The 25,251-nt window shown below is 37.6% G+C and overlaps 2 protein-coding genes across 3 annotated transcripts in view; one reads left to right on the forward strand and one right to left on the reverse strand.

The window, feature by feature from the left end:
* kcnq1.2 (potassium voltage-gated channel, KQT-like subfamily, member 1.2) overlaps positions 1–12,325 on the reverse strand; it is a 206,465-nt gene extending 194,140 nt beyond the window's left edge. Inside the window, exons 1-2 of one of the 2 annotated variants that reach the window (XM_081607835.1) lie at positions 11,320–12,325; positions 7,839–8,494 (exon numbers count right to left, since the gene is read on the reverse strand). In XM_081607835.1, the coding sequence (XP_081463961.1) occupies positions 7,839–8,332 (494 nt within the window). In that variant the 5' untranslated portion in view covers positions 8,333–8,494; positions 11,320–12,325. The remainder of the gene's footprint in view (positions 1–7,838; positions 8,495–11,319) is intronic. The other variant, XM_081607836.1, reaches the window with a different exon arrangement.
* Positions 12,326–13,014: 689 nt separating this feature from the next.
* On the forward strand, positions 13,015–23,783 carry mrps35 (mitochondrial ribosomal protein S35). Its single transcript, XM_008432755.2, has 8 exons — positions 13,015–13,177; positions 14,219–14,262; positions 14,367–14,534; positions 16,283–16,343; positions 16,447–16,586; positions 18,139–18,248; positions 18,340–18,409; positions 23,340–23,783. The coding sequence occupies exons 1-8, from the start codon at positions 13,048–13,050 to the stop codon at positions 23,607–23,609; spliced, it is 993 nt and encodes a 330-aa protein (XP_008430977.1). The 5' UTR covers positions 13,015–13,047; the 3' UTR covers positions 23,610–23,783.
* Positions 23,784–25,251: the final 1,468 nt, after the last annotated feature.

The raw sequence follows: 25,251 nt of genomic DNA on the forward strand, positions 1-25,251 counted from the left end.
CAACTGTATTAAATTCAGAAGTTTAGACATACATTTAGTATTTATTTAGTAGCCTTGCCTCCTTTATATGCTGTATGATCTGGGGTCAAACATTTTGGTTTTCCTTCCACAAGTTTCTCACAATAGTTTGCTGGTATGTTTAGGATCACTGTCCATTTTGGAGACTTAAAAAAAGAGAGCTAAACTACGTGGCTGTTAACGTTAATTCAATATTTGAAAGTGTGGCCAACACGGACTGAATCGTTCAGTTCCTCCGCTGATATTACTAAAAGTACAGCCAGACTTGTACAAGTCTAAAACTGCACAGAAATTCAACGTCATCATCAAACCTTCTCCTTATGTTCACTGATTGGCCGGTTTGAAATTTCACTTGAGAAATCCAAGTCAATGGGAGAAAGCCCTGACGAAGCATCAAGGGAGATGAAAATCAAGAGGAATCACGTAGGAAGGTAATGGCTCAAAGCTACCTTAAAATAGATGATAATAATGGATTTGAGTTTTTGTTACAACGTGATAAAAAGAAACCAGATCAACCAGCGCTTATATGTAACTTGTGTAGAAGCTAATTTTAAAGATACACGGATGTACAATTTTCTGCACTGTAAAAGAAACAAAAGACCACATAAGATTTTCCAACCTAGCGTAAACAGAAAGTGACGCATACAGTTTGCTTTACTCGCATGGTAATCTCATGGTAAGCAAACATTTAAAAAGAGGTTTTCTTTGGGGTGGGAATGGGAGCGGGGCATGGAAAAGTGAGGATTCACTGCAGTTATTTCAGTAATCTGTCCAAATGTAAAAACACATCCAAGTCTTTCAGACAACATCTGGTTGGCAGCGTTTTCACGAGGAAAAGCAGGTGCCATTCATCCTCTACTCCAAACCAGAGAGGCTGTAACAGAACAAAAAAAAGAAATCTGAATCCACAATGTTATGTGACGCACTCATAATTACGGGAACCGGGTTGTTTTTAAAAATAGTGCAAAGATCAGGTTTTTGTGTTGTGCAGATTTAACTTCCTCGGAGGATTTTCAGCTCAAACCTCTTTGCTTGAAACGAGCTTCAACCAGCTCCGATATTGCATCGCATTTAGGTGTCAGTATGAACTGACTGCAGCCTGGAAGGTCATGATGGAGTCATGGAGGGCAGCATCTTTATTTCCTTTTGGTTATGTAAACAACTGAGAGGGAGTGGTCCAAATCTGGGTGTCTGTGTGTGTGTGTGCGTGCGTGCGTGTGCGTGCGTGTGATCACCGCCACAGGTTGTGTGTGTGCTGGCGATGCTCAACTCCATTGCGTAAGGTTCTTTCTGGACACATGGCCACATATGCTGTCCCGAGTCCAAAGGTTTTCGACCGAGCCCGACTCACTCAGACATAAGTACAACAGTATTTCTGTACGTTTGTATTTCTGTGCATTGCAGTTGGACAGGAAGTGACCCTCATTCAGTTCTGTGATCTATTATGAATGATGCCGCTGTCTGTCTACAAAAGCTGGAGCAAACTCATCAACAAGCCCTCAGAAGAGCTTTAAGCTGCGACTGAAACGCTTCTTAAATTCCCCTTAATTATTTACTTTAGTTAGACTTAGGGTATTAGTTCATTAAATAGTGATGAAGCACTTAACATGTAAATAGATTTGTATAAAATAATGATCCGGAGTCCTTTTCTTTTTTATTCCAGATGGCTCTTGTGGCTGCTAACACAGATGCAGCTGGAATAACAGAATACATGCAGGAGTATTCACACTGCATGCATTTTATTATGTTAAACTGCAAACCTTAGTGTTTTATTATCTTAATTTATTGAGACAGATTAATAAATTAAAATCAGCAGTGTTTTTTGCAAAGTGGAAGGAAAATGACACAATGTTTTCTCTTTTTTTTTGCCCACTAAAAGAGAATTTCAGATCTTATCACTAGAAAATTAAATGGTGAAAGAACGACAAAGTGTTTTAGAACAATAAAAACAACTAACCCAGATCATGATATAAGCGTTTCATATCAGTGGATAGATTGATTCATTTTTTTGTTCAAAGTATTTGAAAAGCTGTCAAAATGGTGGCATTTTTTTGTTTTTTAAGAACGTATGAGGCAAAGTGGCAAAACCTGAAACTGCTGCTGTGCAACTTACTCTTTTTTTTTAGTTCTCTTTGTCTTTCCAACTGTTTATTCACTGTCACATGCTGTTTTTATTTGAAATGCCTTGCTGCTGAAATGTGCTATACAAATAAAATTTGATTGATTGATTGATCAAGTTGTTGCTAGGCAACCAAAGAGCGACTCAGTTAGTTGAGTTACTGGCCGTGAGAGATTAAAGAGGGTAAAGTTTTTCTTCTGCCTACGGTGGAGTTCAATAAAATTATTCTATATTCTGTCACCTGTTGATATTGATCACATGTCAATATGATGTTAATGATAAATCTCCCAACTAAATCTCAAAGTTCTTGGTCAGTCAAGAGTACATCATGTGAGAAATTATGTACTTCGCTACTTTAGCAATATTTTTGAGAAATCTAAAAGTCACAATTTGGAGATTTCACAAATAAAAATGTGCTCTAACAAAACATTATCAGTGTACGTTTAAAAGTTTTGTTTTGAAATACAAAAGAAAACTTCAGCATTTCAAAATGTTTCTGAAATATTTTTGCATTTCTCGCCAAAGGTTTTGAGAGCCACTGTGGAAGTTGCAGACTGCAGACATCTGATCTAGAACCAAAATGGACAAAATTCTGACAAATAATCTAAAAGAAATAAACTGGAAAATAAAATACAACGGAAAGAACATACACAAAAAGGCAGTTAGAACAAAACTAATGAAACTAAATATGGCAATAACTGTCACAGGAACATAAATTATACCCAAAACTCAAACATCCAAGTATCCTGACACCTAATTAAGCCAGAACTGCAACACAGAATAAAGATTTCTTGCATATTTTTCCCAAAAAATAACAAATAAAGACACATGATAAAAATTCAGTTTTTAAGGCCTAAAAACTTGATTAATTTTTACAATGCTGCATAAACGGAAGAAGGTGAATATGAGACTGCTGTGTTTTTGATTTTTTACCATCTCCATATTGCTGTCTCTGCATCATGCTGGATGTTTCATAGGTTGGCAGCTGACATGCATCGCTGACTTCAGTGGATGTCTGAGAAAGCTTCAGAATGGGGTTTAACCAGATTTAGGTGAATGCAAGTCTGAGGTTGCATTCACATTTTTATCTAAGAAAAAATGTGGATCATTACAGTCGACCAAAATGAACTAGTCAACAACCCTGTGTGTGTGTGTGTTTATGTGTGAGTGTGTGTGTGTATTATTTATTGTGTGCCATGTAGAACTGGCCCTTTAGAGCCGCCCTATTAAGGCTGTCATTGGTCTTTATCCTTTCTCTCCACTGATCACCACAGAGAACAGGAGAATGAGTGGCCCCCAGCCATAGCCATTAACAATTAAGAGTTACCTAAAGGAGTGTTAGTGAAGAACGGTTAGAGGGGTTTCATTTTAAATGAAGGTGAGGCTCAAGTTCCCGCTCCTTTATGAGGGAGGAAACACTGGAGCTTCAGTTACTCCTGGTAGGAATTACATTTGCTGCAGAGCAAATGAAGCATCTGTGTGAAGCAAAGAGGATCTTTTTTTTTCCAGAAATGTTTTATTTACAGTTATTGGTTGAGCAAAATTAGAAAAAAATAAAAATAAATAAATAAAAAGGTGGATAGTTTTAGCTGAGACTTTCTTGTAGAGTTTGGGTTGAATGGGTGTAAGCAATCAGGCAGAGTAAAGGCAACAAAATCAACATAACAAAGCGCTTCATAAGCTGAACGCTAATAAATTATTACACGGCAGCCAGAACTGTGGGCTCCCGGTTATTCATAACCACGGACCTAATTTCTAAGTCGTGTAACATAAATGTGGAATAAAATAAAAAATAAAATAAAAAACTCCACAGTACTCAAGCAAAACGGTTTACTTTAGGAGAGCAGCTATATTAAAGCCCATAAAGTATTTTTTCTTGACAGGACACTTTTTGCATGGAGAATTATGGATAACAGAATATTTCACATTCTGTCTATTTGACCGGATATAGCCATTGTTTTCCCCCTGGTGTTTCCGTTTGCAAAAGTATTGTTGTCTCACTTTGTTGCATTAAAACCACAAACTTCAATGTCATTTTTATTAAGATTTTTTGCGACAAAATAAAAAAACGTAATAATTTCCATCAATCAGAAATGAAATAAGCGATGATTTATTTAGAGACGGTGTCACCACTCTGAGAAACTGCATTAAGATATTTCAACAGTGTGTAAATTAAATAAAAGAAAAATAAATTTTTTTTTTAAATTAAAAATGTAAGTTTGAGTCTCTGACAAGCCAGAAAATCCACAACTCAAAATACCAGCTTGAATCTTTAAATCACTGAAGGATTATCATATCTTTATGTACTTATCTTCTGAAGGCCCAAAGGCCAAATAAAAAAAAAAAAAAACAAAAAAAAAAAACCATCTGATTCAGGCTCTACAGTTTAAATGCGCCACTTCTTAACAATATCTCTAACAATTACAAAGATTAAACCAACCAAAACTCTGCAGAGAGAATCGGGAAAAATAAAATGGCTTTATTTGGTCTGAATAAAGAAAACTCAATGACGCAATACAGTCATGTTTGTTTATATAATACGAGTATAAATGAACTATAGCGTGGAGAATTTGTATAAAGTGGTCATTTATTTCAGCTTAAAGTAAAAACAATTGAGAGAAACTTACTCAGGGTTTAAATGCACTTTTTACATTTTTGATATTTTTCTCCAATTTTCACAAATTGGGATTTTTCTAGAAAATAATGTTGCAAATCCCATCCATCCATCCATCTAAAATAAAGAAATAAAACAGAAGGAATGTAAAGTCATGCACATTTACACCTGCACCCTGTTTAAGATCACTATTCAACCTTATTTGCATGTCTGCTGATCGTGTGAGACAATGACAGCCTCTGATTTAAATATAGGCATCCACAGGAAGGACAAAGGAACTTTATATTACCAAAGAGTGAAGTGCATCACTGAAAACATTGAGCCACAGAAACTGTTCCTAAAGCTTTACTCTCAAAATGAGGAAAATGAAAAATACTAATGGATTGAAACTGCATTACTCACAAAAAAACATGCCAGTAGTTCTGCAGAGTGAAGATTGGCTTTACTTATTTTAAACTAGGAAACAATACCAAAACAGAGCAAATTGGATAGACAAAAAAAAAACAAAAACATTTGCTTTCAGTTTGGACTTTCTGTCTTAGAGTTTTTATGATTCTTATACACTCTTTTACTGTCTAATGTGGCCTGATGTAATAAAATCTACGACACACAACTCCCTGCCCCCACACACACACCTTCCTCTGAGTTATATATATATGTCGGCCTGACCACAAAGAAATGCACACAGAAAACCCTGACTGAGGCTGCACCACAAAACTGATCATATACAGCACTATATAGCTGATAAATGGGCCAAAATGTATCAGCTATATAAAAAATTTTAAAAAATCTTTTTTTTTTTTTTTAAAGATTTTTTAAAATCGTTTAATTTTTTTAGAATTTTTTTACATCATTTAAAAAAAAAAGTGTTTTAATGTTTTGTTAAATTACTAAATTATTTTTTTAATTAGGACTTCATGTTATTGGACAGCATGAAAAGCTGTAGCAGGACTTGAAAGTTGTCTAATATTTTTTTTGGAAAGACGAATGGAAAATAAAACTTCTGCGTCTGTGTTTACAGTATTTACTTGGTTAGGTTGAATATAAACACGCTGTCGGCTAAGTTGGTTGCAAAGCTTAGCCAGGCTTCGTATATTTAGAAATGAATGTAAATAGTATCTAGTAGAGGCATTTCAATTGAACGTCTATGATGAATATTATTCATATTTTCCATCTAATCTGACCTAAATCCTCGTGCTTCAGGCTTACGACGGCTAAACTGTGGAATACTTATGAGATCATAGAAGCTCGTTCTCTCACATATTACCAGGGCACTCTCGGATTTCTGATAGTAGTAGTAGTTTGATTTTTTTTTTTTTTTAAATGCCCAAACTACTAAATGTTTCCCAATGTAAGTTGAGAAAAATTATATTTTTACTTTTGCCATTTTGGTCCTGCGTCTATTTCATTTTTATTATTAAGTCAATAATTTCTCCAACTTATTAGGAAGTTTATTGTTAAACTTGAATAATTTAGATTTTACATGAGTAACAACAATATTTAACTTCCCTTTGGGATCAATAAAGTATTCTTGAATTTTGAATTAATCAGATTATTTTTTCTGGAATATTTGAAAACACATGTTCTTCTGTTACTGGGAATAAAATCCTAAAACTGGCATAAAAAAACTTTAAGTGTAATTAGCATGTAAGTGACGTTTTAGTGGAGTTGCTGTTATTGATTGGTTTTAATTTTATGTAGTTTTGATTTGCAGTTTTAACTCAATTTATCATCACTTAATTGTTTACTTGCTTAGTTTAGTCTTATTTTTTTTTAAATGCTTAGCTTCAGTTTGGTTTTGATTGGTTGCAGTTATAGTTTTAGTCTGTTTTTGAACTATATACCAGTGGCAAGACGGAAAATGTAATATAGAAATAGTTTGTGTAACAAAATCCAGAAAAGCTGAAACAATTTTGAAAAAAAAAAAAAAGTGTTAGTTTGTCACAAATAAATATCAGGCAAGTATTTCTAAGCTGTATGGCAGAGAATCTATCACAAACTCAGTGAACACAGTAACAGGGGGTCATGTATGAACTTTTCAAGTAAACTTTAAGGTTTGTGGGATTTTTTTCTCCTTTAATAACGAACCAAATATTTTATCTTGTTCAACTGCAAGACACTTAATTTCATCTAAGACGCATTTATAATCCTAAACTGTACTTCAGCGCTTTTTCTGTAAACTTTTGCTGACATGACTGTTGAAGGACCGACATCAGCAAACATGATGCAGCACAGCAAGAAAAAACTCGACAACTTCATACTAACGAGACACACAAAGACTAAGTTTAACTCATTTTAGTCATCAATCAATCAATCAATCAAATTTTATTTGTATAGCACATTTCAGCAGCAAGGCATTTCAAAGTGCTTTACATAAATAAAATAAAAACAGCATGTGACAGTCATGTGAGCAGACATTAAAGTTTTAGTTAGTTTTCCTTTCTTGAAGTTTTATTTCAAATTTTGGTCATTTCATTAGTTTTCATCAACAATAACGAAACACGATTTGACATTAATATGTGTATCGGTACCAATAAGGGCAGATCTACTCTGTCTATTTCTTTGAGTTGTGACGTCAAGCTTTATTACTTATTTTACATTATATATAGATAATTGCACTTTCTGAACCATTTGAAATATTTTCACGACTGACCGTAGTAGTCAATGTTTTTTCTGGTTTCTTTATTACATTGACTGTTTTACTACTAACTGCACTAACAATTAGGAGTAAAGCAGCATGTAAAAGTGTTTGTTTTTACATGTTTGACCAAGCTTGTGAAGCTATTGGTGTATTTAGGCATCCTGTACTGGAGCAGAGGTATCAAAGATTGTGTAATTCACTACATTTATATCTGTGTTTAAATAAAAGAAACACTTCAAGTCAATTCAGAACTGATTTTTCGTATCATATCTGTATCAGCTGATACTAAACATCAGATATCGGTATCGGATACAGAAACCTAAAACCTTTTCTTTATGTTAAACTCTTTGCTGTTGGGTTCACAAACTTTTCAATTCAAACCAACGTTGAGTTCATCTGAAGTTTGCAGCCAAATAGGTAAAGAACAAAAGCAGGCAGGTACTCACACTAGAAAGTGGTAGAGGAAGCATTTCAACCCCGCGGGTCTTTCTAGAAAGTTGTAAACATCCCCCTGCATGCTAGTCTTAATGTAAGGACTCTGGAACTCCTTCTGATGATGGCGCAGCCAACTGGAGCGAGGGAGAGGCGGCGGGACGGGGGTGACGGACGGCTGGCTGTGTGCGATCTGCAGCTCCGGGTCCTTTGTGTCAGCTGGAGGTAAGCAGGGGAAGCCTGATCCATTATTCACCGCCGGGGGGTCCATCTCCAGCGAAACCGGCGAGTAGTGGCCGACATCAGGCACGGGGACCCGCAAGGCACCGCAGCCGGCAGCGGGACCGGTGGAGGCAGCCAGGTCCATCTCCTGGTCCAGGCTGAGGCTGATGCTCGTGCCGGCACATCCGTTGGGGCTGCAGCGTATGAAGGAGCTCCGCATCCTGCTGCCGTAGTCCCGCTGCACATGGCAGGTCATGTGAAAGGAGCGTGCTCGTCTTTCCCCCATTGTGCCCCTTCAGGATGGGCAGAGGGGCGCTAATGAGGACTTTTAAAATCCCAACGGTTCTGGCCAAGGTTTGCGTAGGAGGGAGCGGCCCAGCAGCAGGTGAAAACTAGCTACCTGCGGCGGAGAAGTGCGCTCTTTGTAGGGCCGCATGGGTCTCCATACCTAGAAAAGGAAAAGGTGACAGGAGTCATGAAGATGCACATCAATAAAGTTTGTCTGCGTGGCACATTTCAGCAACAAGGCAAAGTGCTTTACATCATAAAAACACAAAAATCCACAATTGAAACATCACATTTTGCCAAGTGCCGTCATTACACATCAAAATGTTGGTTAGTGTTTCATTTATTATGGCACAAAAGCAACTCTAACCTGGTGGAGTTTTAGTCTAGATTTAAAGTTTTGGTTGTTTTACAATTTTCCGGGTGTTTGTTCCAGATTTGCGGTGCAGAAAAGCTGAATGCTGCTTCTCCATGTTTGGTTCTGGTTCTGGGGATGCAGAGCATCATGAATTGGAATCAACTTTGCCCTCTAATGTTGTGCTACCCGTTATTCAATATCTTGAAACTCTTCTATATAGTGCTGAACTTTTCTCCTCTGACTTTCTCCTTGATTATTCCTTTTCAACATGACAACAGTAGGAAATAAACGATTCCAGGTCGCAGTGACATCTTGCCCGCCCGGGTGAACTTGTGAACGACAGGATTTGGATTTGCACTTTCGTCACACACAGAAACACATCTGTCAGGTATGTGCAGCTCGTTGCAACTGCGAAAGTAGGAAATTTGTTTTCCCAGTTCCTTCGTAAAGCTACGCTAAGCATCAGTCCACCAGTCTATCTGCATGTCACCGCTCCTACTGTGCATTTTTTTATTTTGTATAAGCAGAAGTGAGAGCGCTGCGCAACATAAATAATCACCTGGCCAGAACACGGTGCGCTTAGTAATAAAATATAATTCAATAAAGCTTCGAGGCAGATAATTTGCCTCAAGGAATTTTAATAATCGAGGCACTTGAGTCATTCAAGGAATTGTTACAGCCCTTCAATGCATGTTAGATAATTATCTAAGCGCCATACTTTCAGAGTCTATGCATTCTTTCGATGTATAAACAGCTGATGAAAGCCTCAACCAACTTTTTCCAACAACACCTTGTTGCTGAGATTAAATTTAAACAGAATAAAAAGCTAAATATCATCTGATTTTCATTCATAAAAACAGTCTTAGTCAATTGCTAAAGTTAGAGGCTGCGTTCTTGTGACCTCTGTGAACATAATAACATTAAGAGGTAACGTTTAGCTTTTATGTAATATTTTGCAATGTTCCCTTGCAACACACTCTCTCTCTCTCTGAGGATTTTCTTTTGTGAAACCACCATCCGGCTGGATTGCCCTGGATGGACGTCAAACACCCCCCGCCCCGCTCCTCTTCCATCTGGAAAGGAGAAACAGATGCACCGCATGGACTCTGAATATATTTAGAGAAAATAATTCAGCTGTCCACACCAAAGAGTAAGCCCGGGAATTTGAGCAAAACATGTCGCGTTAACGTGCAGCTGAATGAAAATAAAATTAGACTGATAAGTGAAGAAGGTAGCTTTACTCTCTACTGACGTCCCTTTAACTTTTTTTGGCTTTTAGAATGTGGTCACATTTGCAACTGGTTGGATACGGTGCGAAGCAGAACCTGCTAGGACAGCTGCTGATATCTTTTGAACTTTTTCACATCTTGTGACGTTGAACCAAAAAAAAAAGCCACATTTGTTTTGTTGAGACTTTATGTGACAGACACTCACGGGATATAGTGTGGAATGGAAGGAAAATTATTTATTTTTTGTGATTACAAATCTGAAAAGTGTGGATGCACAGGGTCTGTGACCTGTGGCTTCACAACGGTTCTTAACTTTGCCTACAAATAATAATAAACAAAAGAAAAAAACAACTTTTTTTAAACATTAAATTGAAGTTATAGGAGTTTTTTTTTACAGCAGAATGACACTGAAAGTACCAGTAATATTTAATATTTATTTGAATCTATATTTCATGTCTTTTTTTTTATATTTAAATCATTTTACACAAATATTGACACCCCATAGAAGATTATCTATCCTTTTCTGGCAGATTCTGATGTTTTTCCCCCTGTATTTTAAAACCCAAAAGTAGAAATAATAATAAAAATAAATAAATAAAAAAAATTTAAATTATAAATATTTATTTTTTTTTAAAATGTGTAGGTCATGTAAGACTTGCTGCACTAAACAAATTTTATTTAGCTGGACTGATTGAAGAATTTACTCTGGATTGTAAAGGTTGCTGACATTTCTCAAGCTCAGTCAGTTTGGATGGAGCAGATTATTTACATAAAAAAAAAAAAGATATGGCAATTTAAAACCATTATGCTCACGGAAAAAGGAACTTGTGCGTATATAAGGGCAGATTGACAACTCAACAAAACGCCATCTTTCATTCATAAAAGCCTTCAGTTAGAGGTTGAGAGCGCAGTTTGTTGTATCACCAGGAGGAAAACTGAACCAGGTGATGACATGCTCAGGCTAAATGATCGGAAAATGTCTCCTGGGGCAACAGAGGGGGGGGCGGCAATTAGGAGCAGGTACCCCGTCCTCAACTGAGCTGGTGACAGGACGGTATCGGAGAGTTTCTGCATTTAAAAGCTGCATCCTCATGCCACACACAATGAACTGTCAGACAGGACTCCAATTACCGGGTACTGTTGTCTAACTTTACGTTAAACTGAGTCGCCCCCCAGCTTCAGGAAGCAAGTTAAACAAGATGATGAGTGTCGAGAAAAAAATCCCCAAAACATTTTCCATTACCTAAAGAAGCATGCGTGGTCGCTGTTTATTTGATACATTGAGAGAGAGAAAACTTGGGATGGAAAGTATCCTGTATTATTATTAACATATGCTCTCTGCAACAGACGTATAAAATGATAAATATGGCACCAAAAAAAATAAAGAAATATCGGATTTACCTTGAACTCCAAGTTGTAATCTGCAAGTGATGCAAGTTCCAGCTGAGACGAGCAGAAATCCCTTCTTCTGAGCTTTTCATTTAAACAAACTCCAGTCATGCATTGCGCATGATCAATAAATCATCCAGCAGCGTTCAGAAACAAAGGCAATATCGCAAATGCAATCAAACCACCAGTCTTCAATCGGTTGCTGCCCTCGGGACCTGTCTCCTTGAAGTGCATCGCAGCTGCGCCTGGCCGAGTGCTGCATTCAAAGTTTATAGGAAATGACAATACTGATGGTCAAGGTAAACGCAATCATCACCCGACTGTCCAAGCAAACTAAAGTTGCAAGCGACTTCTTTTGTTTGATACGGTGAAAAAAAATGTAAAAAAAAAAAAAAAAATTAGTGTTTTTTTTTTAAGTATTTGTTTGGGAAACTGAAACATTGCAAATAAACACAGGCAAAGCAGCTCTGTATTATTTTAGTTTGCAATATAAAATAAAATGACTTTGTTAGGACACTCAAAGATGCTTTACAATGCAATCAGATATTCCCATTCACACACACATTCATATGTGGATGAAGGCAAAGATACTGGATTGAAGCCACATCTGCCCTGGGCAGATCAATATTAATATTAATATCAATAATATGATCACTTAGGTTAATATTCCACTTGGATATCAATGTTGTTGTATGTTGCCATTTTTTAATCACCTCTACACTATAACTTCAGATTTAAATTTTTAAAAAGTTTTCCACTTGCATTTTATCCATTTGTTTAATTAGATTTTGACCTACTGTTTAAGCCACTGCTTTAAAGTGATGTTTAAAACCAGGAGCTGAAGATAAAGACTTTGTGCACGTCCTACTTAAATACATAAATCTATTTGGATCACATAAAAATAATTTCACGGATGGGACATCACAAATAGTAAGTTTTATAGTTTTAAATTTAAAACATTGCTTAAATTTAAAACCAAAGAGAAATTATGAAATACAAAGTCAGAGTATGAAGGTCAACTTTCAATGTCATAGTTTAGATACAAAGTCAGAAATAAGAAGATTATCATTTTTATCTCATATAATTACTTTGAAAATTAAAAAAATCTTATAGTTAAATCTCACAATTAACATTTGGAAAACTGAAATTATGACCTTCATGACGTTAAAAATGTAAACCATTATCCTCTATCTCATAACTGCAATTTGTATGTAATAAACATGACAAAAAGTATAAAACAATTGTATTTGTATCACACAATGATGACTTGAAAATTGATATTATCAGCTTATATCTCACAACTATGGCTTTATATCTCGTAGTCCTGAAATACTCCTTTAAGTGGAGGAAATGAGCTCCTATTAATAAGCGAAGGTTTATTTTCATCGAGTTCAGTGTTGGGGAAATATTTATTGTTTGTGGCTATTTTACCGGTGGTCACTGAACGCAGCAGCTGTTTGGAAAGCAGCAGCTGGCAGAGGACGAGTCAACAGCTGGTCAAGCGCGTTCATGGAAAATAACTAAGAAGATAAATAAAGAGAGGATACCATCTGTAATTGTTATAACATCCTTACCTGAGCCGCAGTGTGGAAGAATTGTCACTACCTTTCAGTAAGTGAGAGCTTGAAAATCTCTTTTCGTCTGCAGGAGGCGCTGAAACGCTCTCTCGACGAGTCAACTTGGTCGTTTCGCGGTTAAAACACATTGTCTCTCGTCGGTGTCCGTAGCGGGTGAAAAAACATGGCGTCCTTTGGCAGCAAGGTTTTTCTGTCCCTAGGTCGAACTAATGTCTCTGGTGTGGGTTTTAGGAAGACAGGAAACAGAGCCACATATGCTACGGCGTTGACAGTAAACTCTTCTACAAATAAAGGTGAGTTTGTCTGGAAATGCTGACTATGCTAAAAGAAATAAAGAGCTACTGATGCTGGCTAAGCTAACCATATGAAACTTAGCAAAGTCAAGTGCCTTCATTTCTTGAGGCTATGCAGAGCTAATGGTGATGATGATTAGACTTTAAAACGATTTGGTCAGATTAGAAATGTTTTGTCGTCTTTGCCTGAATGTGGACAGATCAGAGTAACTGTTAGTGATCCTCACCGTCTTCTCATCTAGAGTCAGTACTGTTTGTGAATGTGATTGTAAGCAAATTTTGCTGTGATACAAGACAAATTTCAGACATACTCTGACCATTGTGCTGTACCATGTATGGCGTAAAATCATTTTCTGCGAGTGAAAATTTAAAATAAAATGCAGCTTGCTTTTGTATTCAGCGAATACGGAAAATGTCCGTATGTCTCTAAATTAAATGCCTCATTTAATTTAGAGACATTTGATGTGACACCTAAATTAAATGTCAAATATCAAAATACGTTTTTGAGTTACAAAAACGTATTTGTTTTTGTAACAACAAATACGTTGTTACAACGTATTTGTAACAACGTACAAATACGTTGTACGTTGTGACCAAGGTCACTTAGTGACAAGGTCACTAAGTGACCTTGTCAAATCAAGGTCACTTAGTGTGGCAGCAACATGCAGTGGGGATGTTTGTTTTTTTTCCCTGTCAGGGAAGATGAAAAGAGATAAATACAGCCTAGAAAGCCTTCAAAAGACTTGAGGCTGCAGTTAAAAGCAATAAAATTATTTAAAATAAAATAATTTTTATGTGTGAGAAAGGCCTAGTCAAAGTTTAGCACTAACTTCGATTGTGATTCTGTGGTGAAATAAAAAAAAAAACTGTTGAAGCTGAACTAAATGGTAAAAATTTCAGTTGTTGGACATGCACAGCTTTTTATTAATGAACATACTGCTGCAGCTTTTTGGCTTTTCTTATAAATAGAAACAGTTTACAGCAGGTAAAGTAATATATCTTTCATATAACTAGAAATCCTGTCAATTTAAAATCTTCCAGCAAGGGGCGGGAAAGGATCCACTGGCAGAAGACCAAAGAGAGGAGTAAGTTAACACAAGACCTACCAGCAATATTATTTTACAACTTTCAAAATTGTCTTCACTCTGGGTTTTTTTGTTGTTGTTGTTTTGTTTTTTTTGTGCATTAGCCTGGAGAGCCTAGGACTGAAAAGATGGCGCTGGATCAGGACTGGACCTCAGTTTATCCCGCAGCGACCCCCTTCAGGGCCAACGCCATCCCTCTTCCTCTGCGGATGGGCTACCCTGTGAAGAGAGGCATTCCGCCAGAGAAGAAGGGCAACTTGGAATTAATAAAGGTTGGAGTTCATGACCTCTGAAGAACCAAAGCAAAAAAAAAAAAAAAAAATTTATTATGCGGTTCTAGCTTTTTGAATTACAAATTTTCTCTGTAATGCAAGATTTATTTCTCCCGCCTGGCCAAGTCAGTGCTGCTGCTGCTGTGCTAGTGGAGCTCCTCATGGCCGTGTCTCTTTGCACGGATTAGCAAGCAGCAGCTGCCCCATCTGGACTCGAGCCACTCGCAGATCCACTACTTACATTCGTCACAGCTGGAAGTCAGCCGGGTGGCCTGACGATACTCATTTCCTTCTGCCTGCAGGAGATAAACTGCTGCTTGTTACTTACTTGAGTACTTGAAGTATCACACCTTAGAGATTATTATTATTATTATCTACACTCATTTTGACATTACATCAGGATATTTTTATATAATTGTGTGTTTTATGTAATATTCTTTTTACCCAAAGGATGAGAGGAGGTTTGTTTTCCTGTTCTGTCCATCATTCCTTTGTAAAATTGATATCGGTGCATATTAATGAATTAAACCAGTATTGAAGTGTTATTTTATTCCAACAACTTAAACCCTTTACATTATAAAATAAATGACACCCAGAGTTAAATTTATGAAGCTACTGTTTCTGTTAGTTTTGGTGATGACGGCTAATGGCGAGCCAAAATTTTAGTTTCTTAGAAAACTAAAATTTTTCTAAACTTTTTTTTTTTAAAGTCTTGACAATTGTCCAAGTTGTAAATGAAGCTAGTAGTTCACTGAGTCCTTTGTTGAAGCACATTGATGAAAAGTTTAGTGAAAGGAAAAATACTTGGCAGCTTCTCATTCATCCCAACAAAAAATCCATCTTTAACTCTCAATAACAATTTTTAGTAACAAGTGAAAAATAATTTTCATCAGATCAAATGTAATTTTAAATGTAGAAAGCAGTAGTAGCATTAAAAAATGCCTTTCATGGTAAAGCAGTTTATTTTCCAGCTACTAAGGCATTATTCCAGTGTTAGTATATATATCTATTACTAACAAACACATAAAAGGTTAGTGAGCAGATGAAAATACGGAGGGATAAAGGCTGGACAGAATTATTATATCCATCATTACATTAAAAGGGCCATTAAAGGATTCCACGTTTTATTTTTTTGTATAATCTGCTTATACTCATTTATTCAATGAATGTTGTTTTTTCTGATGATATAAGGCTTCGTTATGATTCCACATGCTTAATGTTGCTGCAAGTACATCTGGGGTCATCCCGTGTGTGTGTGCGTGTGTGTGTGTGCGTGCGTACAACATGAAACAGGAATTTTATGAATAAAATTCCTGTTTCATGTTGTAGAATGGTACATATACAACATGAAATTTTATATTTATTGTAGAATGGTACATATAGATTAAAACATAAACATGGACATCAATAAGCTTCTGCAACAATTCTGTCTGAATATTTCACCACTTTTTTTCCAACAGATTGTTTTTTGGGCTCTTTTAAATTGGTTTGTTTTCCTGCCGTGGGTCACACTTTTAAAATCCAGATATTTTCAGTTTAGTATCCAAATCTAAATGTTAATTTACTTTTCAAATTCCAAAAGCAATGTTGATGTGTTTGAGCACATTATCTTGTTTTTGGGGGGGACCCAGAAAGTTATTTATTTATTTTTTTTTTTTTGCTTTTTCACCATCCAGCTGCTGATTGGAAGAGGTTAAGTAGTTGATTTTGGTAAAAATTGCTACATGATCTATTTGATTTTGTTTCAGATACCAAACTTTTTGCATCTGACACCAGCGGCTATCAGGAAACACTGTGAAGCTCTGAAACGTAAGCACTCAGTCTAGGATAATGTTATTTGCCTTGTTTAAAGACATTTTCTTTTTGGTTTTCATGAGTTTTAATATGATAATGATATCTTCCCCGCTGCTAGCTTTCTGCACAGAGTGGCCCTCGGCCCTGGACACCGACACCAAATGCGACGAGCACTTTCCGGTTAAAATCCAGAGCACAGACTACGTGTCTGCTGGGCCCTCCATCAGGAATCCTTCAGCTCGCGTCGTTCACATGAAAGTGAGTTTCCACGACGATCGCTCTGAAAAAGTCCCGGCCGCTGTTTTTACCTGACTGAGTTGAACTTGAATTGTTTCTCGAGATTACAGATTTACACAGCGGCCAGTCGACGCAATGGCACAGACATTCATTCACAAACAAAACACTTTGCATTATTAAACCGACAGATTTGCCCTGGACTTAGTTGGTTTTTCTTTTATTTATTTGCCCCCCCCCCCTTTGATCCCAACAGCTTCCACAGCAGTTTGCAGAAAACAGTTTGCCATCGACATATTTTTGGAGACATTTTAATATTCCACTTAATCCTCGCGCTACTTCTAATCCATCAATACCCAATCCTTCTTTCAGACTGAAGCCATACATGCAAATACATGCAGAAAACCAAGAACATGATCACTTAATATAAACCAAACGTAAACATACTGAATGTATAAATGACAGAGTTGAGAAAATGCAGTTTGCTCCACTCCGGTTAAATTTAGTCAGAAAATGCAACAAAACCGACTCTTTAGTAAAGTGGAGACATTTGGAAAAAACATGACGAAAACATGAGCTTCTGTATCCATAGTTACATACTGAGGACAGTGAAGATTCTGACATTAATATTTTTCTCTTGTGTCATATTTATTAATCACCAACCATCTGCTCTCCTGACACATTGCCTTAGATTATAGCAGCAAGGTAGGAATTAGAAATTAATCCAGGTGGATTAGGCTCCAAGATGGATTGGAGAGCAAATCTCTCAGAGGAATCACAAATCTAGAGCAAATTCATCCAGACTCGCATTTCTGCAGGTAAAATAACATTTTATTCTCTTGCCAAAGCAGACGAGTTATATCTGTGTTTGCATACCTGATGCCTTGAACATGAATTGCAACAGGTATAGTTTTAAAAAAATTTGATGTCATCAGAATGTTATTTTATGATATTCTATACATCTGAACGGTGACTATATTTCAGTCACTTAAACACTTAACGATTTTAGCTTTCGATTATTCTGATGATTAATCAGATAAAAATGGGCACATCCTACATTTTTTCCATGCAACCTCTTGAGCCTTTTCTTCTATTCAATATTAGAAATACACCAAGACATGCAAATAAATAGTTCAATTCCTCTTTTTAAATGAGAAACTAAAACTATGAGTTTTGACTAAAGCATACTTACAGAAAAAGGTGTTTTTTTTATCTTAAATGCAAAATATATACTTATTGTACAGTTTTGGTTTACTTCTCTGAATGTTATGTTTATTGAGTCTGTATATTCCAGTTATCAATTAATCTGATTAATCGTTTCAACTTTGCTTGAGTTGAAGTATGTTATTGTGTGTAATCAAGCTATATATGAATTTCACTTTTTGAGTGAAATTGCAGGAGAAACGGCAAAACATTTGAATTATTTGAGACGCAGCTGTAGGCTGTGAAGGAGCCATGAAATAAAAATCAGTTTATCCACTTTCCTGCCAAAATTATTAGAAATTATTCAAAGCTGAATTGAAAACTTTCTGTAATTTGTTTAACGTCTAAGCGCGTCATGTGACCTGCCCTCCAGGTAAGGTTGTCCTGTTTGAACCTGGATGACCACGCCCAAAAGAAGATGCTCAAACTTGTTGGGGACAGATACTGCAAAGACTCAGACATCCTCACCATCACAACAGAAAGGTAAACAACACCGCCCCCCCTGAAATCACACAATCCTAACACAAATCAAACATACCCTTAACTACACCCCCCACCCCCTTTTCTGCCCCAGCTGCCCTCTGAGGCAGCAGAACTATGACCACGCCATGTACCTGCTGACTGTCCTGTACCACGAATCCTGGGTAAGTCGAGCAGCTTGTCTTTTGGTTTTGCTCACTCTGTCGTGTCAGGATGTACCTGTGCCTCGTTCGCTGGGTTTTTAGGTGAATTGTTTGTGGCTCTTCAGAATCCCCCCGTAAGTGTCTGACCTTTACTTTGCTGACCTTTTTTTTTTTTTGTTTTGTTTTCTTTCAACTATCATCCGTTCATTTAAAGGCCAACTGTTCAGTTAAAGACCTGCTGTCGCGTTCGGTTTGTTCTCAGTTGGGCTTGAGATGAGATGTTTCTGGAAAGCCTTCCTCACGCCGCAGCGTTAAATGGAGGCAGTGGCTCTCGGGTTTCCAGTTATGTAATCTGTATTATTTATCCTTTATCCTTTAATATACCTTTGAATTTACAGATTTTTCTGTTTTGTACTTGTCTGTCACACTTAAATGCTTTGGAATATCAAAGATATTTTAATATTTGGGAAGGATAAACAGAGTAAATTTTAAAAAGCAGTATTCAGATTATGATTTCATTTATTAGAGGGAAAAAATTGTCCAAACCAGCCTGGCCCTGTGTCAAAATATAATTACAGGACTTGCTAAATCCTGGATTAGTCACAAATTGTGACAAATAAAAGAATAAACAGCTTTAAGAAAACATTCCATTTACTAGTGTGAAGAAAATTGAAGAACAAATGGGGATCAAAAGTAATATTTAAGGTTTGAGTTGTCCAGTACGGTGCAGTGAGAGGCGTTGTCCACTAATGAAGAAAAGATGGAACAGGGCGAGATCGGCCTGCCAAAAAAACCATCTAAACTACTGTAGCCTTCACTGTCCTCTGTAAATATTAGTGATTTAATAAAAGATGCATTTAAATTGTGAAATAAACTTAAAGTTGAGTTTAAACCAGCCTTCTTTAAATCTGTATTTTAATATTTGTTTCTTTTACAATGCTTTTAAGTGGTTGGCATATTAAGCAATAACAAACTGACAGGTTTTTATTAGGGATGCACAACATATCAGCAGGAATATCTGTGTCTGTCTGATTTCGGATATTCAAATTGGCCCAAATTCTCATATCGGTTCCCAATTTTTATGCTCTTTTCATGCTTCCTTTAAGGCCTCGCAAATAAACTTGCCTTTGGGCTTACTAGTGAGAACCTAAAAAAAAAAAGTAGAATAAAGGTTTTGAAGTGGCTTAGTCAAAGTCTGGACTAAAAAATAGATCTGAATCCCCTCATCTCCAGATAGGCAGGTGGGGTAAAGAGCTTCTAATGGTGCTCCAAGCTCTTATGTTTAGGGGTCAATTTTTCTCAGTGCCAAGTTGTTTCGGATGGCTTTTCATTCTATAAGTTAATTGTTTAGGAAACCTTTGTTGTTTACTCCATTTTATTTCTAATATTACATTTGGTTTGATCAGAAACATTTAAGTGCAACTAAATACAAAAACATTTCACACCCGTACAGGGGCGGATCTAGAAAAATATTTATGGGGTGGCAAGAGGGTGGCAGGGATTTTTTCAGGGGTGGCAGCACACAGTGTGTGTGTGTGTGTGTGCGTGTATATAGAACGTCTCACTCTCACGTTTAGCTTACACAGACATAACATTGGACTTAATTTACTTGATTTACTTGTTGCAAAATGTTTTAACTTGCATTCATGTAGCACTGTGGATTAAATATAGTTTCTTAATATAGTATAGTTAATTATTTTTATGTCTCTCATACTCCTGCTAATTGATATGTATTATTGGATTGGACAGCGCCTATTAGTCACTATGTGATTCATTGAGTTATGTCCAGAAAACCATTTTATCCCAATGCGTGACGAGCAGAAATCTGTCACAAAAATATTAGTAGTGCTTCATTTGTTATCAGATATATCTAAAGAAAGAGGAGAAAACTGATGTTTGATAAATTCTCTGTGATACAAATCAATAAACTATTTTGTTTTTGTTAGTTCTGTCAAGATGCAAGAAGGGGCAAATTTCTCTTATATTGGTCAATCGTTTTATTTTAAATATGCTGTAGGAGCCGTAGTTTGATGATTAGTTCAGTTTTTGTCGCTTATTTAACTTTTAGGTATTGCAGCGGCTGCAGACAGTGCACCACAATAAAGGTACAATAAAGCTGATAAACAGGTGAAGAACCAAACGCCACTTCTATTCCGCCTTTTCTCGCTCTGTGTGTCGGCTTTACACGGACCCGTTGTCATGGCAACCGACAGACAACAGCTCAACGAACATAGAGCAGAGATCACCGATCAGGGGAATCAACACCAAAAACAAACATTTCACAAAAAAGTAGCAAAAACAGCAAAACTGAACATTGGGTCTGTTACATTATGCCGTCAGGCTTGATGTCTATATTGTCATTATTAATAAGTTTTCGCCTGAGCACAGCGCTGGTTGATTAGCTGATTTAAACAGCTGCTCTACTGTTGACTTGGTGGGCTGGTTGACCTGTTTTAGTGCCAACGGAACCAAAACACACCGAACTGCGCAGCACATGCTAAGGTTATCAAAGTCAATAGACGGCTAACAACAGTTAGGCTAGCATAACTCACCCACTGCTCACTTCTTCAATGTTTTCTTTAAGTTAAAACTTTTTCCTCACCTGTTAAATCTGAAACCCTTGTTATCTAATTCAAAGGGTTGAATTCGTCCATTTTTCAGATTCTTTGCGTGACTGTGGTATTTTCTGACCACCCATAATGTTGACTCAACGGATAGCAATGGCGCACGATAAGTCACGTAATGTCCAGTCCATCAGTGCTGCTGCCTCGCGCTCTGTCCTTCTCTCGCACTTCTCCCTACTCAGCAGTAGGTGTCAGGTTACGTTGTGTTGCATTCAACGTTGTCGAGAAAAAAGATATTTGTGCGCTTAATGTCAGATTTCCCATAACTATTGAATTCATAGTCGCCATCTGGGGTGGCAACAGGGGTGGCAAGGCTCTCATTTGGGGTGGCAACTGCCTCCCCAGTAGATCCGCCCCTGCTCCCGTAGTAAGCAACCAGTTTGTGCCGCATGTTCTACTTTATTTTCAGGATTTTTAAATCCTTCAGCTTCATTTATTCTTATCGGATGAGTCAGCATTTCTCTCCAGGAGAGAGAGAGAGATCCTGTCCGCTTTTCTTGGAGAGCTAACCCCATTAGGGAGGCGTCAGAGCTAAATAGGCAGGACGGCGGCAAACAGCAGCATTGTCCAGTTGACATTTTCTCCCTGATGAGTAAAAAAAAAAGGAAAACAGACGCCCCTATCAGGTGTTGGACCACACCACGTCGGCTTCAGCGCTGTCCCTACGCATTTGGAGCCAGGCATATAAAAAGAAAATGACTCCCTTTGTTGTCCAACCTCTGCTTTCAGGAGCTCTTCCTGTCACGGCTTGGCCACATTAGCGAGGGGAAGAAAAAAAAAAATCTCCCAGTCAAGAAAAGGTGTTTTGAGTCAGGAAGCAGAACATTGTCCGCTGCCCTTTCGGACACACAATGGAAGGCACAGTGCTTGTCCAGCGGGCTTTTGGACGACTTTAGAGTGGAGTGGCGATCGGGTTGTAACGCTAGCCCACAAAGGAGCCAATTGTTAGCAGCCACTGAGGTGATAATATCTCCCCACTTGGAGAGGAAGACCTCGGCTGCTAATTCCAACGGGTGCTAATCCGAATCAGCTCTGGAGCTGACTGCAAGAAACCTTTCAGTAGCGTGGGGGGGAGATTTGCTCCCCCACCCGGTGCACAACACCTGTCGTCTTCCCAAAACGGATTTGTTTGAAGGTACACAAACGCAATCAGGAAGAACAGGTGGCCTTTTGTCTGCGAAAGGCCTGGAAAGTAAGCTGCATGCACGCTGAACAATCTACTCTTTGATGGATGCTTAAACGGTCACTGGAAACATGTTTTTGCTTTTTTTCTTTAAAAAAAAAAAAAAAAACATATCCAGTGGAAGGACAACGCCCTGCTGCAACCTGTTTTTTCTAAGCTAAATAATTGAATGTGTTTATGTTGAACTCCTGTTTGTGGTTTTCTGGGGCGGTTACTGATCTATGAGGTATCTGGTGCGTCGCACTCTGCTCCTGGACCTGATCCAGACAGAGTTTCATGAGGAATCAAATGCGTATCGCAGCAAATGATGGTCATTAACCCCAAACACCTGGATCGAAGCGCCACTGATGGCCCAGTCGCCACTCCGCTTTAAGATAATGGTTCTTATTGTTCTCCGGGGAACCCGATGACGGCTGAACAGGCAGCACACAGTGCAGGAGAAAATAACTTTGTTAGAAGATGAGACATAAGATATTTAGCCCTCGTTGCCAAAAAGGGAAGTGGAAAAAACAGTTTCAAAGTTGTCTGTTTAATCTTTGATCTGTTTTCACTCAGCAGAAAAAATGCAGTGCCTATATTACTCCAAATCTATTCATACTATTAATTTCCCTTGAAATTCTTCATTTTTGTCACGTTGCTACTGCAAATTTCTGTATGTTTTATGGCGGTTTTGTGAGTTACCTCAACACAAAATGGGGTAAAAATGTAATTGAGGTGGTTTTAAAACATTTAACACAAAAAAAACATCTGAAGTGTAGTGTGCATTTGTCTTCATAGCACTTTGCTCTTATAAACCAAAACCAGATTCAGAGCAATTCTCAGAATAAATACAGCCGTCTTGAGAAAGTTTAAAAGAATTGTTTTCAGACAAGGAGATTAAAAAAGCGCTGTTGGTGGTGGCAGCATCATTCTGTGGGGATGCTTTTGTTCAGCAAGGGAAAATAAATGTAGCTAAATGTAGGACGATACCAGGAGGAAATCTGTTGATGGCCACAAAAGACACTAGTGCAGAAAATGGCCTAGTCAAAGTCCAAACCAAATCCAAGACTCAGTGGTTGATGCTTACAAATACTGCACTGTGATTTCATATTGTCCTGGTGGTGTGAAGCCGTAGTTCCACATATTTCCTTTTTTCCTTTTTCAGAAAATCGAGCCGTGGGAGGCAGAGAAAACCCGCGCAGACATGGAGGAGTACAGCTGGGAGGACAGCACGTCCCAGAAGAACATCCTGGACACGCTGCTGCGCATCAACCTGGCCGGAGAAGGAGAGGAAGCTGAAGTGAGAGAGCAGCTGCTGGGAAGAGAGGAGGTGCTGGAATATAAGGACTCAGTCGAGACGCTGAAGAATGAAGAGCCGAGCGAGAGAAACATGCTGCGGTACAAGGAGGCGGTCAGGAAGGTTCTCAAGGTGTGAAATCGTTAAAGCTGATAAACATTTACAGGATGACCGTAGAGCGACGAGGACCTGGGATAAAAGCATGTTAAGCAGAATGATTTGAACTGCGTTGTCCTGTTGCCAGAATCATCTTGAATGTCTGATGGTGTCAGCAGTATTTATTTTCTCAAATAAATTTGCTGTAATATCCAGTATGTGGTGTTTTTAATACAAAAATAAAAGCAGAACATAAGAAACTGTTTGAGTTTTCTCTTCAAAGTAGGAAAGATTTCATAAGAGCTCCATTCAGTTAAAGAATCAGCTTTGAATTTGATCGTATCATCAGGAAAGATGCTTCCTGAGACAGTTCGTCCCTCTTGGAAGACATTCTGTCTGTAATCTGTGTTTTTTTTTTAAGGTCAGACAATAAACAGAAAACGTGGTCTCCATCTGGTCAGTTGATGTACAGCAACGTTTCAACATATCACAGGCTGTCGACTATGAAACCAAAAAGATGGCAGCTCAATTCAGCCTCTTTTCTATTTAGGAATCTTCACATTTTGTTCCTGCATGTCTGCAACAAAATAAATAAAAAGCTGATGCATTTTACATCAAACATCTTGAAAACTAGAGCTGATATAACACAATGTGTACAAATTTATGTGTAGGCATGTAATTCTCACGGTATTGTTGCCTTTGGTAAAAAAAAAAATGCCACAGTTCTAAAGAACTTATGCAAATATTTAAAACATTAATCACTTTTTGAAAACAGAAGGCAAAAGTCATTTCTACTGCCTCTAAGTAATGGACAGCAACATTATTTACAGTGGCTCACCTGTAACTTTGTAGGACCAGGTTGGACCTTATTTTGCCTTCAGAACCATGTCCATGGTGTCTTTCAGTTGCTGCAGATGATTTTATTCTGTTTTTGTTGGACCGACTCAGTCCGGGTGGCAGTACTAAAGTGTCCCAGGAAAATATTCAAAACATCATAATGCCAACAACAGCCTAAGTTGGACCTTACCACCTAGATGTCGCAGCAGAAATCGAGGCCCATTCAGTGTCCGCGAATCCTTAGTCTAAAATGAAGGCCTAAAATGACTTGGATTCATTAAGAAAAAAGTATTATGTACATAAATCTGGCCTTTAACACGCTAGTCTCTTGTCTACTTTGTCGTGGCAGGACTACTCAATCTTGCATTTTTTAGATTTTTTAAAAATTATTCTTGCGTAAATTTTCTGTCAGGCAAATAGCCTACCTAGCTTTTATCAGCGTTTATCGTGTCAATAATGACGTAGACGACGTTCGTTTTAGTCACTGGCTCACTTCTGTTGCAAGCCCGTAAGAGCCAGCAGAATATACAGGTCTTCCCCAATATTAATAGTTTTTTTCTATCTTAAAATGTATTCAAGCTAGCATTAAAAAATATCTTTAAAAGTTTTCAGTGTGATGTACTGAAACCTGTAGATGCCCTGTTCAGATGATGTCCATTTTTCCATTCTGATATTGTTTCATTTTGGTGAACCTGTGTGAATTGTTGCCTCTGAAATACTCAGACCAGTCTGTTATGCACTAACAACCATGCCAGTCAAAATCACCTAAATCCCTTCTAAATCCCTTGTGACGCTCAGTTTGAATTTCGGCAAGTCATCTTTGAGAAGTCTGCATGCCTAAATGCTT

Source organism: Poecilia reticulata, chromosome 6 (genome assembly GCF_904066995.2).
Source record: "Poecilia reticulata chromosome 6, P_reticulata-male-v2, whole genome shotgun sequence".
Taxonomy (NCBI): Eukaryota; Metazoa; Chordata; class Actinopteri; order Cyprinodontiformes; family Poeciliidae; genus Poecilia; species Poecilia reticulata.